At 42.4% G+C, this 14730-nt stretch overlaps 1 protein-coding gene across 1 annotated transcript in view; it reads right to left on the bottom strand.

Annotated features, from left to right (window-relative positions):
• SLC9A9 (solute carrier family 9 member A9) overlaps positions 1-14730 on the bottom strand; it is a 546145-nt gene that overhangs the window by 199592 nt on the left and 331823 nt on the right. The window contains exons 10-11 of the mRNA XM_061193585.1: positions 13125-13238; positions 11427-11538 (exon numbers count right to left, since the gene is read on the bottom strand). Of these exons, the coding sequence (XP_061049568.1) occupies positions 11427-11538; positions 13125-13238 (226 nt within the window). The remainder of the gene's footprint in view (positions 1-11426; positions 11539-13124; positions 13239-14730) is intronic.

Below are 14730 nucleotides of genomic sequence, written 5' to 3'. Positions count from 1 at the left end.
TAATCCATTGCAATACCTTTTTTCCTTTCATTTCAAGTACTGTGAGGGGGTTGATTTCAAAGATTTAACACTTTCTCATCACTCTGATAAATCAAACCCTAGTTTGAGTCTACAATATAATTATGTATTGCTTTTACCTTTGCTGAAGTCCCATCGCCTTGCAAAAGGTAACTACTTTCAGCAAAAATGTCAGTCTGATTTCAAAATACATTTTCCAGGATAGTACAACCTTGTTATACAGTCCCATTTTCAGTTCAACGTCGTTTTATCACATGGAAACGAAGCCAACAGATTGTTTCAGTGAAAAAGCCTCTGCATTCAAAAATAAATTGAGTTTTTCTGGAAACTAAGTCTGTGTTAGACAAGCAGAACTTTCTTTCCTTCATCTCTCTTCCTGAACTTGAATCATTTAAACCTAAGGCCACTGAGAAGGAATGCGACATAACTTCAATATATTTTTGCATAAAATGAAGTGTGTTTTTGGACACCTTAGGAAGCCAGGAAGGGTAATTGTAAATAGGATTAGCTCTGTCACAGCTCTGAGTCAACATGCATAGATGCCTCTGTCTTTGGAAGTTTATTTTTACGTAGGGAAGGTAGATGTGGTAGGAAACTGTGGAATAATCCTTGCCACTAGCTGAAATCTTCAATGGAGGGTTTCAAGAGAAAGGCTAAGAGAGATCAGAAGAAAGTCAACTTTCTGTGAGCAGTATCCAACTTATGGCCTGCTTGTGTTTCAAAGGTCAACTTATAAGTTTCCTATTTGACCAGTGGTTCTCAACTTCGGTGAGTTTGTCCCCCAGGGAACATTTGGCAATGTCTGAGGACATTTGTGATTGTCCACAACTGGAAGGTGGGAGGCGCTAACGTTAATCTAGTGGGTAGAGACCAGGGGTGCTGCTAAATATCCTACCATGTACAAGACAGACCCCACAAAAAGGAATTATCAGCCCCCAAATATCAATAGTTGCTGGTTTGAGAAACCCTAGTTTAGACACTGGATTGCTTTTTCCCATAGGAGCAACGCTAAAAATGTTCCTACTGCAGAGGGCTATTTTGGCAAAGATGGCTATCTGTCCACCGGAACCTATTTTTATCATCCATGCTATGCTGCTATAACTGCATAAACTACATTTCCTAGCGTCTCTTGCAGCTAGGAATACAGCTGGTTCTCACCAGAGAAATGAGAGCAGAGGTGATACATGTCATTTCTGGGCCCAGGCTTTTAAGAAAAGCTACCTACCCCAGTCTCTCTTTCCCGTTCCACCAGCCAGTTATAAATCATGATGAATCCCTATAGCAGTAGCTCCCAGACTTTAGCTACATCAGAATTACCTGGAGGACCTGTTCAACCTTAGATTGTTGGGCTCCACCCCCAGAGTGTCTGATTTCAGTTGGTCTGTGGTGGGGCTTGAGGATTTGCATTTCTATCAAGTTTCCAGGTGTTGCTGACACTGCTGGTCCGGGGACCACACTTTGAGAACCCTTGACTTAGGGGATTATGATGCCACAAGATGGAAGGAGCCTGGTGATATCTGAATCACCACCTGGAGGAGAGGCATCTTTCCCCCACCCTCATGTTAATATCAACCCTACCTGTGACTTGAATGAGAGAGGATTTACTACTGTGGTTCAACAACTGAATTTTAGGAGTCTGTGTGTTCTAGCAGCTTAGCCTATCATAAGGCTCTCTACATCTACCTACCCTACATCTCTCTCCCTTACATGTCCCTGTAGAATCACAGAATATTTTCTTAACAGATGAGGGAATATGGGCTGGGAAGGATGGAGTAGCCAAGGTTACATAGTAAATGGTATGGCTTGTTATTCAATCTGTTTCATTCCCCCCATTGAATATATAACCCATAACAAAGATAAAAAATCATGATTATCTTAATAATTTGAATTTTTAGGAAAGGTGCGAAGAAGAAAATTTTCTTCCCCTTTCCTAGGCAGACGATCAACCTGAGGCAACATTTTGAAAAAGATGTTTTGCCTTTGCTCTCCCTCCCCAATGCTTTCTGTGCCTTCTCTCTCTGTGTCTCTGTGTCTCTGTCTCTCTCTCCCTTTCCGCGCATTACTGCCATCATGCTGCCCTCCCCATCCCAGTCCCAGCCACCCTACTCTAAAATGATCGGTTTTTGACTCTCCAGTCAAAACCCCCATTTCCGCATGCAGCCAAAATGAGCTTCCTGCCAGGAAGAAAACAATTGGAAGGAAGAAATCTGCTGGGGAAGGGTAGCACACAATTCTCCTGAAGGGCGTGCTTTTTAAAATAGTTAACATGCGTGCTTTCACGTTTACTTGTGGAATTTAAAACAGCTCCAGGAAGGTCTAGTGACAGTTTTCAGGCACTGAGGGAAGTGGACGGTGAGTGGGACTGAGGATCCTGTAAAGGGAGGAAAAGGCTGTTATTCACAGGCAGGGCATCTCTGGTGTCTCCTTCTGCCCTCAAGTGCGACCACAGGTCTCTAAAAGTTCCTGGTGCTTTTGGAAGAGGGTCAGTGGGAGGCTGGGCAGTGCGGCTGGGACCCAGCCCTACTCACAGAGGTTTGGTCTGTCTGTGAAGGATTTGGTTGCCCAAACAGCACTGGAATGTCCCCGGTATATTACAGCAAGTGCCGAAAATTCCTAAATGATGTAATTGCCCTATGGAAATTTAGCACAAGGCATTTTTAAATGTAACTGCTTCTTGCTTATTTGCACATATAACTTACTAGAGTCAGTCCTATTGACTTCTTCTGAACTCCATCCACAGAACCTGAGGGCAGAATTAGAGGGATTTATGCATGGCACAGACAGACTTATTTTTTGAGCTTGGTTCGTGTATATCGATGGTTTTCTAAGGTTATGTCTACCGAATGCCAAAAACAAGCAAGCAATTAGCAAGCAAATTCAGGCAGAAAACAGGGAAAAACAATGGGGTCCTTTTGTTTGCCTCAGCGGACAGGTTAGCTTGGTTAAAACTATCAGTCAGACGTTTGTGATATCTGTGACACTCCTGAAAAACCGAAATGCACACAGAAAGTTCCCAAATTAAATAAGATTATTTACTTTTCTGTATCTAAGGCCTTATCCTTGAAACACAGGGAGAGGTGACAAGTGTTCTGGGTTGTCCCCTTTCATTACTCAGTGTCTCTCAGGGGCTAGAGTGTTCTTATTGGCTACTCTCTCGATATAGTGTGGTTGCGTAATCTACAAGGCCTTGCCACTTTCTCACACTCAATAAATGTCTAAGTAGATAGTGGCATTTTGTACGTGTCAACTTGCCCCAGAGGGGGTTACAATATATTTTCCTCACAAAAACTGGTATTTTGAGTTTCACTTTTGAGTTTACAGCGTTTCATGTCTTAGTGCCAGGAGTAGGTCACTGCTGCAACTAAAGGTAGAATATCAGCAATTGTCCTTAAATGAAGGGGAGGGGAGTGGAGCCTTGGATCTTGCCTTCCACAGGTATGTCACTGGCACTTAGCACTGGCCTCAGACTAGGTCCTCAGCAGTGATCTGACGGTCAAACCTTACTTAGAATAAAAACCTTAATCTCTGATGGGAGGTTTTTCCGAGAGCAGTTGTGAGTTTATATGAATCATGTCTCTGTGAAGTCCTAACGGCTGTCTCCTCTATGGTGGTTAAAGAAAGTGATGGAAACTCCCAATTGTCGAATGTGGCCTAAGTGGTGGTCCCTGTGTCAGGCATTTTATATACACTTTGTGCTCTGGTTTTCAGCACTGACCGTCTAAGGTAAGTACCGTTTTACAGCCACGGGAGCTGAGGTTTAGAGAGAGTTAAGCATAGAGCAGCCCATGGCTGAGACTGCTTCAGAGCCTGAGCCCTCTGCATTTCACCAAAACAGTAGTTCCTATTTAGAAAATATGTGGGCTGCCCAATAGAATCTAACATGCTGCTTAAAAATGCAAGAGCTAATAACTTTTACTGTAAATTTATTTTGGAACTAAGTGAAGAATATGCTATTTTGACCTAATCATAGGACAACACTATGGGGCTGGCTGTAGCTCAGAGCTCGTTCTCAGATGTTCTGAATTTGTCATCATCACATAAACTTTTCTCAGCATTTGAAACCATGAGGACTTAATGGGATCTTCAGTTCATACTGACCTACCGTGCTTGTCTACTTTGTCATGGCAACGGGGCACGTGGTTATTTGTTATTCAAGATGTCTTTTTTCTGACTGTTTGATACGCTGGTTAGAACATTTTCATGACTCATTTTCTGCATAAGCTGGTTAACCCTGCCCCATTTGAAGACCTCAGAAGACTTTCACCGGTCAGCCACCTGTTCACTAATGCCTGCCCCAGGCCACAGTGGGTGCCACGTGAGAGAGGTGGGGACTTGGTAGAAGTTCATCCACTCTAACAGAAAAAATGTCCTCAGCCTATGTCCCATTAGCTGGTTAGTGACCTTGTACTGGTAAGGAAGAGAGAGTGGCCTAATTAATTGCACAAGATACGCCCAGAGCAGGAAGGAGATGTACCACCACGGGAGCGGGAGGGAACACTGGACTCTGGGGGAGAGGCTGCAAAGAGGAAGGCTTGGCAAGGAATGCTTGACAGCATGATGGCGTCATCTGGGCTGTCGCTCTCTGGAAGGATGAACTAAGGAAGAGACAGGAGAGAAAGAGTCCTGTCGGGAATTCCCTGGCGATCCAGTGGTTAGGACCTGGCGCTTTCACTGCCAAGCCCGGGTTCAATCCTTGGTCGGGGAACTAAGATCCCCGCAAGCCAAAAAAAGAAACAGTCCTGTTGCTTAGAAGACTCAGACTCTCAGACAACCCTTGTACATACATTTAAAGAAATCTTTTTCCCGAGCTGAAGTCAAGCCTGATTCTTGATTCAAATCATTTGGCCCATATAAAAGTCCCAGGGTTTTTAATGAGATCTTAGGTCTTTAGCTGGAAATCATAAACATCCATCCAACACAAAGCAAGCAAAGATTTGAAAAATAGTTTCATATCCGAATGCTACTGTTGAGGAAGTGTTAACAATGTTTACTGTTACGAATGCTCAGGGAAGGTTTTTTAGCCTGAAGTGAGTAGGTGAAAAATATTTTCTTTTATTTAAAAAACAAAAGTCTTTATTTGTTGATCTCTTTCCTTAAATTTATAGTTGCTTAGCTCCCACCTGGGCAAACATGGTCTGAGAGCTGCCTTTGGGGTCAATTCTGGATTCAGAAGTTCCCAGGCTGATAGAACAGGAATGGATAGTCCTTAAGTGAAATTTTAGTGAAATGTACACTTTTAGTTGCATAGACATTGTTGTAGGTTGTTCATTCATTTGCCTATTCATCCATCAATTATTTGTGGAAGGTTCAAGTAGTGGGCTGGGTGCTGAGGTACAGAGTGAATGAAACAGATAAGTATTTGGCCTCACAAAGCTCCCTGTCTAGAGGGGCACACAGGCAGGCAAACCAAAAATCATGGTAGAATGTGATGGGTACTAGGAGAGGAGAAATATTGGGTGTTATGGAAACAGAGGAGAGGGACATCAACCCAGACTTGAGGAGTTACAAGGTTTCCTATAGGATGTGATGTCTAAGCCAAGATCTGAAGGATAAAAGGTTAAAGAGTGAGGGTGGTGGGGTGTGGAAAGGGGTCCGGGCAGATGGAGAGCCTGAGTGAACAGGGAAAGAGTTCCACATACTCGAGGAACTGGAGGAGATTCTGTAACTGGGTAGACATTGCTGTGCTGATCAGGTGGCAAGGGGAAGGACAAGAAGCAAGACTGGTACCCAAGAGGGTCCAAAGCAGAACAGAATAAGGTGGGAGGGATGGACTGAAGAGAGAGCTTCAGAACAGAAACCACAAATCGTGATTATGTTCTGGGATGCGCTTCTCAAACTTTCACATGCCTGCGAATTGCCTGGGGATTTTGTTAGAAAGCAGATTCGGATTCAGCATTTCTAAAGAGACCCCAAGTGATGTCGTAGCTGCTGGCCCCTGGACCACACTTTTGGGTCTGAAGGATCAACAAAGCATGGATGTGTCCCTTTTACATGGTGGCTGGTAGCTATTGTGGGACAGTCCTGGTGGCTTACTAGTGTTCCATTAATTTGGGTGGTCATAGATACAGAGTCCTGTTCCTAGGCGCTGCTGAAAAAAATAACCTTGACTCTTCACTTTCATGAATTCCACTTATGTTTTCTTCCTGGTTGTAACTGATAAATCAACTGGGAAGGCCACTTCTTGGTCAAAGTCTCAGACTGGCTCTGACAATGGCCTGATTGGTGGCTCACCAAAAAGACACTGAGAAAGGTCGTCACCTGCACCTGGGCAGTGGTCCTTAAGCTGTCCTTCTGTAGAACACTGAGGTTCTATACAGTATTTCCCAGAACTTGAATAGTAATGGCAGTCTTTTTACCATTAAGGGGGAAAAAACTGAATGCTAATGGGAAAATTTTCTTAAAGTTTTACTTCCAGGCCTTTCTCTCAGTTCTTTGGTGCCAGCAGCTGTCTGAATGCTAATGAGTGCTGGGGACAATCAAATGAGAGACAAGCAACATAGCAGCGAAGCCTGGCCACGCTTGGTGCTCTTGTCTTTATGGCTATGTAGACTCATGGATGAGGTTTTATATTATATCCATACACTGAGGTCACATTTCCCTGGTTAAAAACCCTTCCCAGTTTATGCAATAGGACACATCAGGGTTGCAATGTCTCTTCAAAGTGCAACAGAAATGGACAAATTGGAGAATTATGTCCTGTGACACACCGTTGGGCCCCTTGAACCTGCCCGGGTGCTTCAGGGCCTCTGTTCCGTCTGGATCAGCACAGCAGCTCTGCACGGAGCCTCTGAAGCCCAGTAGGCTAAAGTCCCCAGCCACGGTGGTTTCAGGAAGGCTGCTGGGGCTCAATTGGGCTTGGTCTTTCCCCTCCTTCAAGCAACTCCCGGCTCTTATTTAGTTTTAAATTAAATCAAAATTGCAGCACATGGATTTGAATTAAAACAAGAGGCCCGATCTTTGTAATATGCACCACAGCAATAGGAAAAGTAATTTGTGCAAAGCACATCCCCTCCTTTAATTTAAACCACAGAGCTCTGCTTCTCCGGTTTCAAGGGAGCTGAGCACTGGGCAGGGCAGCTCACGCCAGGCACTAACTAGGGCTGTGCTGAGAGGGACGGGAACAGTTTCAGGGGAGCTTAGCGGTCCTCTTAAGCCCTTTGTGCTGGGTGTCACATGAAACAGCAGAGCAGTTATGAACTCCTGGCCTTGAATTTAAAGAAGGTCTGAAAATGTCTCAGGGTAAACTTCCCCAACTGACTCTTAACTGCAACCTAGCTACCAAAAACAGAATTTGTGTTATTAAAAGCTTCTCAAGGCAAATGAGGCAGAGAGACCACACTACTCCTGACCTTGAGACCTCATTTTAAGGTTCCAAGGCTGCATGTGTGTGGATTACTAGACTACACAAAACCAATCGGGTAGGGTCTGTGCTAGGTGAGAAATTCAATCTGGGTCCTGACAGTCGCTTCGCTCAGTTTAACTGGCTCTAGAGGCCAAAGGTGGAGATGGTGGGGGGGGGGGGAGGGCACAGGGTGGTGGAAGTGGCAGTAGGGTCATCCATGAACCATGTGAGCTTTGCTCAAAAACACTGCTGTACCCCAGCCATCTACACAGCTCCGCGCCTTGCTTCAATGCTCACTGCCGGTAGTGTATGCTCCCCACCAGGAGGTAAGTCATAAGCAGCTGGATCCCTCTGCAAACTGTCACCTCCAGGCGCATCCAGATTTGGAAACGGGTCTGATTCAGGTTTTATGGGGCCTGAAACTTACACATTTTTGGATCCTCTTTAAGAAAAATGATACAAAAACACCTTTCACAAATTTTATATACCATTAGGACACACTGCTAGCGCCCATCCCAGGGTCTTGGAAGGTGGACACGGGGAGCTTAAAACTGAAGCTTCTTTAACTTTACAAGTAAATCCACTTCTGCTTGAAAAACATCACCAGTTCTCTACCTGCCCAGTGCAAAAAGGCATGCACAAGGTGAGGGTAAAGGTGATGGAAAAGGCTTTGTCAAATAGGAGGTGTAATTGACTAAGACAGAAGTTCTGGCTCTTATTTGATTGGTCTTTGAACCATCTGTGTTGCATGGGCTTAGTGAACCAAGCTTGGCCCAAAGCCAAGTTCTCTCTCTTAGGCTGCAAGCCACCTTAAGGGCAGGGTTCTCGTCGCTGTCTTCGTTCACCCAAATACCTACCAAAGAGAGCCTGTCAGGGAGTGTCTGCTGAATGAGTGGCTGGGTGACTGATTGAGGGATTGTGTAAATAAATTCACGCCCCCATTTTAGATCGAGGGTCATTGTTGTTTACCTTCTCCAGAGGACTCTTTGAAAAATGTTTTAAGCTATGTAAAGAAAGGCTCCATCTAAATTTATTAGGGAGGCATGGACAACTAGTTTCCACCAGAGAGCTTCTAAACTTATCCTTCTTACTGGATGACCAAAACCACTCTAGACACAATCAAGAACATTAAACTATATTATAATGCAAATATTCTTCAAGGGGTTTGGCTGTTTCTTCTGGTTTCAGCAGCTGTGGTGCCCACACACCCAGAAAAGGCTATTTGATCTGCTTTTTCACTTCCTCCTCAGGCTGACATTACCTTACGTTGACCTTTTAAATTCTTTACTTCCTGGCAAATGTATTTAAAACTTTAGGTCCTGAGTGAGGTACGGCATATCAGAATTCATGCAGAAAATCAAAGCCCGGTCTGAACCATTCTCTTTTGAAGAAAAATACTGGGTTGCACATGGTGAACTCCCCTGATCCTTCCTACACTCTGAAGGGGGTCAGTGGGTGCAGTGTAGAACCTGAGCCTATGGCTGGGAGGGGTGTCACCCACGTGTGTGGTTTACTGTGAACAGGATCGGGGTCAGGTTTGCATGAGAGACATGTTGAGACATGCTGGAGTTGGCCTGGGCTAGGAAGGGCACGGTTTTGATTTAACTTTTGTTCTCATGACCTTGAGGGTAAATCTGAAGTTGTGTCAAGACAGGTGAGAAGGCTCTAAGTTCAAAGTCAAGAGCCCTGGGTTCAAGTCTCAATTTCATCTCTTAATGAGTTGTCAGATCGTGAGCAAGATACTCAAAAACTCTCCATGTCTTTCTCTCTCTCTTTCTTTTTTTTAATCTGCAGGAAGAGACCAAGAGTGCCTATCTTATCTTGCCCTGGCTATGAGTCTCAAAACATTACCCACAAAAGGCCTTAGAAAGGTATAAAGTGACTTTGGAGTTGAGCATCTATGATTCCATTACATAACCATGTAACATTACAATCTCCTCATTTTAAAGCTAAGAAGACTGTTTTTAGTGGAAAATCCAATGTTCTTAATGATAGGAACTAGCAGGTGGATAGTCCCTTGAATTAAACTATTAACGCCAATCCCATTAAAGTGATGGGGTTATTATTTTTCTTCTAGAGGATGAAGATGATCTAGAACAGGGCCAGATAGTAAATATTTTAGGTTTCGTGGGCCATACAATTTCTGTTGCAACATTCACCTCTGCTCTTATAGCACAAAAGGCAGCCACAGACAATATGTAAACAGAGGGGTATAGCTGTGTTCCAACTTTATTTACAAAATTCCTGTGGGCTAGATTTGGTTCAAAGGCCATAGTTTGCTGACTTCCTGATTTAGAATATCATAAAGGTATCACCGAATTCTGGGCTTCCTCACATCCCCTGGTCATACACACCATACTGCTGGCCTCAGTTTTTAATGCAGCTCCAATCCAACAGCTAAGCAAACATAGAAGGTGCCAAATCCAGAAAACCACCAAGCCACGAGGTTATTTGGGCAGACACTTCACATCCCAACACGGCTATCTAAACCTTGCATTTCTCTCACAATCTTCTTTGTAAAAAAACAGCATTGTTTAAAATATAATCTCCAAGTTTTAAAAATAAACCACCATTCTCCAGAGTAAAGCTACTGATATTTTGATGGGAAAGAAGAAAAAGTGCTTCCCAACTCCTAGAAATGCTTTGCAAAAATGCAACCCAGTGCCGACTTCTTATTTATGTGATCCAATTTGCCTTTTGCTTTCCCATAACAGGAGTCAATCATTACCAAAGTTCATCACTGCTCTAAGTCAAAGATCACCTATCGGTACGAATTATCCTCTGTATGACTCCCTCTCTCACCCCGCCGGCATGTCTGGAAATGTAGACTGTCAGAGGCCTACAGAAGGACATTTTTAAACTCTGGGTCTCCATTTGCCAGTACTTGATTAAATGACTCGTTCTCAGCCTGAGAGCTCCCACCCTTTACTGTGTGGAACAGGCTAGGAGGGAACTGAAGGTGAAACAAGCCTTTTATTCCTAGTACTACTTCTAAAAATGTAGATTTGGGACACTTAGTTGGGTTTGAGGTGAAGTCTCACAGACCTGGGTTTAGGGATGATTTCATCCTTGGCCAGGTTACTTGACCTCTTTGAGATCCTGAACTTCAGTTTTTCCATATACAAAATGGGTTAATATCTGCTTTATAGGATTGATATATAGTGAGTGGCAAACAGCAGATATTCAATAAATGATAGTTTTTCTCACTCTTTCCATATCTCCCTGTATAACCCAAATTTTGTTTGCTCTATTCTGAAGCAGTTTTGTTTTACTCTCATGCATCTTCCAATGAACTACGTCTGAGTGTAATATAAGTGTACAAATACATAGAAGGCATGTAAGGGGAAAGGTCTCCAAACAAGAAAAGGCTGATGGTAGGAAGATTAATTGAACAGAGACAAACAGAATCTCCAGAGTAGTTCAGGGTCAGCAAATTCATTTTGTTTATTTTCTTTGGGAAAAAAAGAGCCTCCAGGTATGGTTTGAGAGCAGAGATCCTGTCGATTTCATCCACCTGTGCCTAGAACGGCTCTTGGCATTTGGTGAGAGTGCAATTAATACTTGTTTTCTCAACTAATAACTGATCATACTTAGATATGATTTGCTTTTGTATTAACCATAAGAAGTTCCTGGAGCTTGGCATTAGGGAAGGAGCAGGGGTTCTAAGGAGAAGGAGCTTTAACATTGAACAAAAATGGTACCATTTACACACTATTTACCTGCCAGTATGCAATTTATGAAATTATTAAATTATGCAAATTCTCCCAAGTGAAAATTGATCTGAAATAAGTCAGGGGAAAGTCCAATGCCTATTCCAGGCCAGTTTCTGGCAGATACTGAACCTTGAGACCATTCCAACAAGATTACCTTTAATTTCATTTCCCTTCTGGAAAAAAAAAAAATCCCATTGTTGTTCAGAACTTATGGATATCCACATGGTAGTATGTACAATGGGATAAAGAGAAGTTATGCTTCCCCAGGAGGACTCCAAGTATCCTCATGGTTTTCCAAGTACTGGGAAGTTACGAGAGAAGACGTGCACTGACACACAATGTAGTTCACATACCTGAAAACATCATCATGTGCTGAAAGTTCCAGGGGATCTTGTGTTTCCGGCCCAGATTCAGGAGGAAGGAGAGGGGATATATGTTGCATGCTCTGGCTACAAAAATTGCTAGCTGTGGATAAGCACGGGGAAACATTGAGGAAAATGTTGCTGCAATAAGGGTGAGAGTTCTTGAGCTTTAAATATTATGTCCTTAAGCTTCTCTATATTACGACCCAGAAAACAGGAATAAACATGTCTATACATGTATGTCCAACTTGCTTCCAAAATTCATTTTTCAATGCCAGTTCCTTTCCAGAAACAGTAGAGAACTCTGTCTTCTTTGAACATATACTCGGTTTAAAATTGTTAACCCAATACCATTTCAATCACTGTAAATTTTCTCATCATGTTTATGTGGCTGATAACTGACTCTACACTCAGTTCTGCTGCAAAATGTGAGGCAGAGACCGTTCCGAGGCTGTGGCATCATCCTCTCAAGCAGCACTTTAGAAAGGATAAATGTGCTTCAGCTCACGATTATCATCTTACTTTCCATCAGTTTATACTCCTTAAACCTAGCAAGTTTCACTTATTTTTTTTCTTTTAGTGGATTTAATTATGAGAGGAACTGCCTGTCTAAATGTATAATACAACTTCTGCTTTAAGAGGCGTTTCACTAAAATCCAAGCTTTCTAGGTTAAAATTCTATGAAAATATTTGTGGTAGTCATCTCTCCCCTTTTGACATCTTGGACTCCTTCCCTGATAGTCTGTCTATTCTAGTTTGTCCTCAAATGGGATGGAGTTATTTGGGAAGAGGGAGCTTCCTTCTAAGATCCAGGTTTTGGATGGAATTTGAAAATTCACTTGACTGCTCAATGAAAAGAGAACAAGAGGTAGGTGCAGGTGCTTAGTTGGGCCCTGGTTTCCAGAAAGGAGTTGGCTTTCTTGGCTGTTACGATCATCTGCCTGTGATCCGAGAGGGCATCTGCCCATTTTCCAAGTGGGAACAAGGACAACAGCTGCTGACTGTCCTTGGGGACATCCGCAGTGGCTCAGTATCCTTTCTGATAGACATCGCTTCCTACTGGGAATGCTTATACCCCAGACCTAGAGCTAGAAAAGCCCCCTGCATTAAAACTGAAGTCTAGATTTTACCTGTCCTTTTACTTACAGGAAAGGGGCTATCTTATTAAAATAAACTTACATGTGCACAGTGCTTAAGACATTGAAAGCACATCTATCATGGTAATTTCACTTGATCTTTATTCTATCTTTTTTTCAAAGTCCTCACTGGAAAAAAAGATTTTACCATCTTGCCCTGAAAGTATTTCTGAAGTTCTAAATCCTGGCTGTCTTCTGACACATTCTAATGCAGATTAAATATAAAAAATGGATTGACATAATTTTTATGTAAATGATTCATAATGTGAGTTAAACATATTTTGAATATTCAAAAAATGTCATTTTCTTTTAGTTTTTCCCCCTTACTTCCCTCAGTATTTTCCAAACTTTTTATCCTGAACCATAACATTGAATAAAGGCCCCAATTTCTTAGGATGCTTTCCCCCCCTAATTAGAATTACTTGTCTGCCTTGAATTTGAGCTTTGCAGTAAACCTGAAGAAATTACTTTAACAATTTAACAGAATAATCACTAAAGGTAAGTAGTTTGTTCTCTTTTCTCATCACCCATTGTTCTGTATTTCAAAGGATACAAAGGCTCCAAGGATGAAAAGAGCATTAAAGATATGATTCTGGAACGTGAACAGCGCCAGGCCCATGTAACAGAAGATGACATTCTCAGCCAAGAAGTTCATAAATTCAAACAACTGAAAACAAAACAGAAAACAAAACCCATGAATTATGACTCAGCTTTGAGTCCATTTAATTTCCTGTGACTGTATTTGGTGACTGGATGGTCCTCCTGTATCTGGGAAGGCCATCCTTTGGCCTTTTGCTCAGCCTCTGGCGGGGTGCAGGGGCCCTGCCTGTCCTGCCAGGTCAGCTGACTCTACCCTGGCTCTCTACCCAGTGACAGATGCTGCAGCCGTGTCAACATCCCACCCTCCTTTCCAACTGCAAGGCTGCCAGAGATACCCCAGGGTGCGATTAACTGGCATGATCCTCCATGGAACAATTCCTACTAGGATGAAAGAATAGTCCCTGTTACAGAAACTGAAACTGCATGATTTGCTTAACGTGTACCGTAGTGAACGATGCAAGAATTGTTTAGCCCCTTCTGCACATCACCCAGTAGATGCACTTGAGTTCCCAGACCCTGAGGAACTTAAAAAAAAAAAAAAAAAAAAAAAAAAAAGCTTTAGCTAAATTACCTTCCTCAGGCAGGCCAAACCTGGAAAACTTAGAAACCTGTAGTGAGGATGAATGTCGATTATATTTCAACATTAAAATAATCAGTATATTTCAAACTTCAGACAATGAGACTCATTAAATTGACTGATGCAGGTATATCCATTAAATGTCTACAATCTCTAGCTGGTAAAAAGAAAATGATTAATCCCAGGGATCAGTTAATTCAGCAAGAACACAGTAGATACATCAAATTCAGTCAGAGGGACAGAGTAATAACATGTTATGCTGAGGGATGCTCTCAAGCGTTATCCTTAGACCATTAACTAAACAATTTAAGTTGAACAAGAAAAACATTCTCCAACTTCCAGATGAGAAGTGAAAGGGAAATGTGTCCAGGGGCTACAGCAAAGGCAGATTTAGAAGAGATTTTAGTTTATGTTCCAGACTCTTCATTTGGAAGTTCTGAAACTTCTTTCCCAGACCTACATAAATCACCATGTTAGGTAAACATCTCCGGAGACATTTCTCTTGATTTTTTGAGGACTCGTTATTTTTTCATGTAATGTATTTACAGCCCCACAAATAATGCCCAATACCTGTTCACTGACAGCTGACAGAAAGAAAAGGAGAATCTTGTCAGACACATTATTTAAAACCAGTAATAGAAAGAATGGATTAAAAAAAAAAACAGCTCTTTTGGTACAGGATGGTCTTTCTGCAGGGGTAGCGATCGTCAATTATCCTGAGTACTTACTTTACATTCTAGGCCAGCCCATCTAAACAAACACCGTCACTCAAATAACCACAGACAACTTGAAAATATGGGGGGAAATATAGGAGATGGGGGACACTTTTCTATCTCATTAGGTCTTTACTTTTTCAAAAAGTGAGATTTGGCTGCTGTCTTAATCTGCCATAACATGTCAGGCTGCTATAACAAAATACTATAGACTGGGTGCCTTGAACAACAGAAATTTATTGATCATAGTTCTGGGTCTGGGAAGTCCA

The sequence above is a fragment of the Eubalaena glacialis genome, chromosome 6 (assembly GCF_028564815.1).
Source record: "Eubalaena glacialis isolate mEubGla1 chromosome 6, mEubGla1.1.hap2.+ XY, whole genome shotgun sequence".
NCBI classification, from domain to species: Eukaryota; Metazoa; Chordata; class Mammalia; order Artiodactyla; family Balaenidae; genus Eubalaena; species Eubalaena glacialis.
This window is presented reverse-complemented; position numbering and strand designations above follow the sequence as displayed.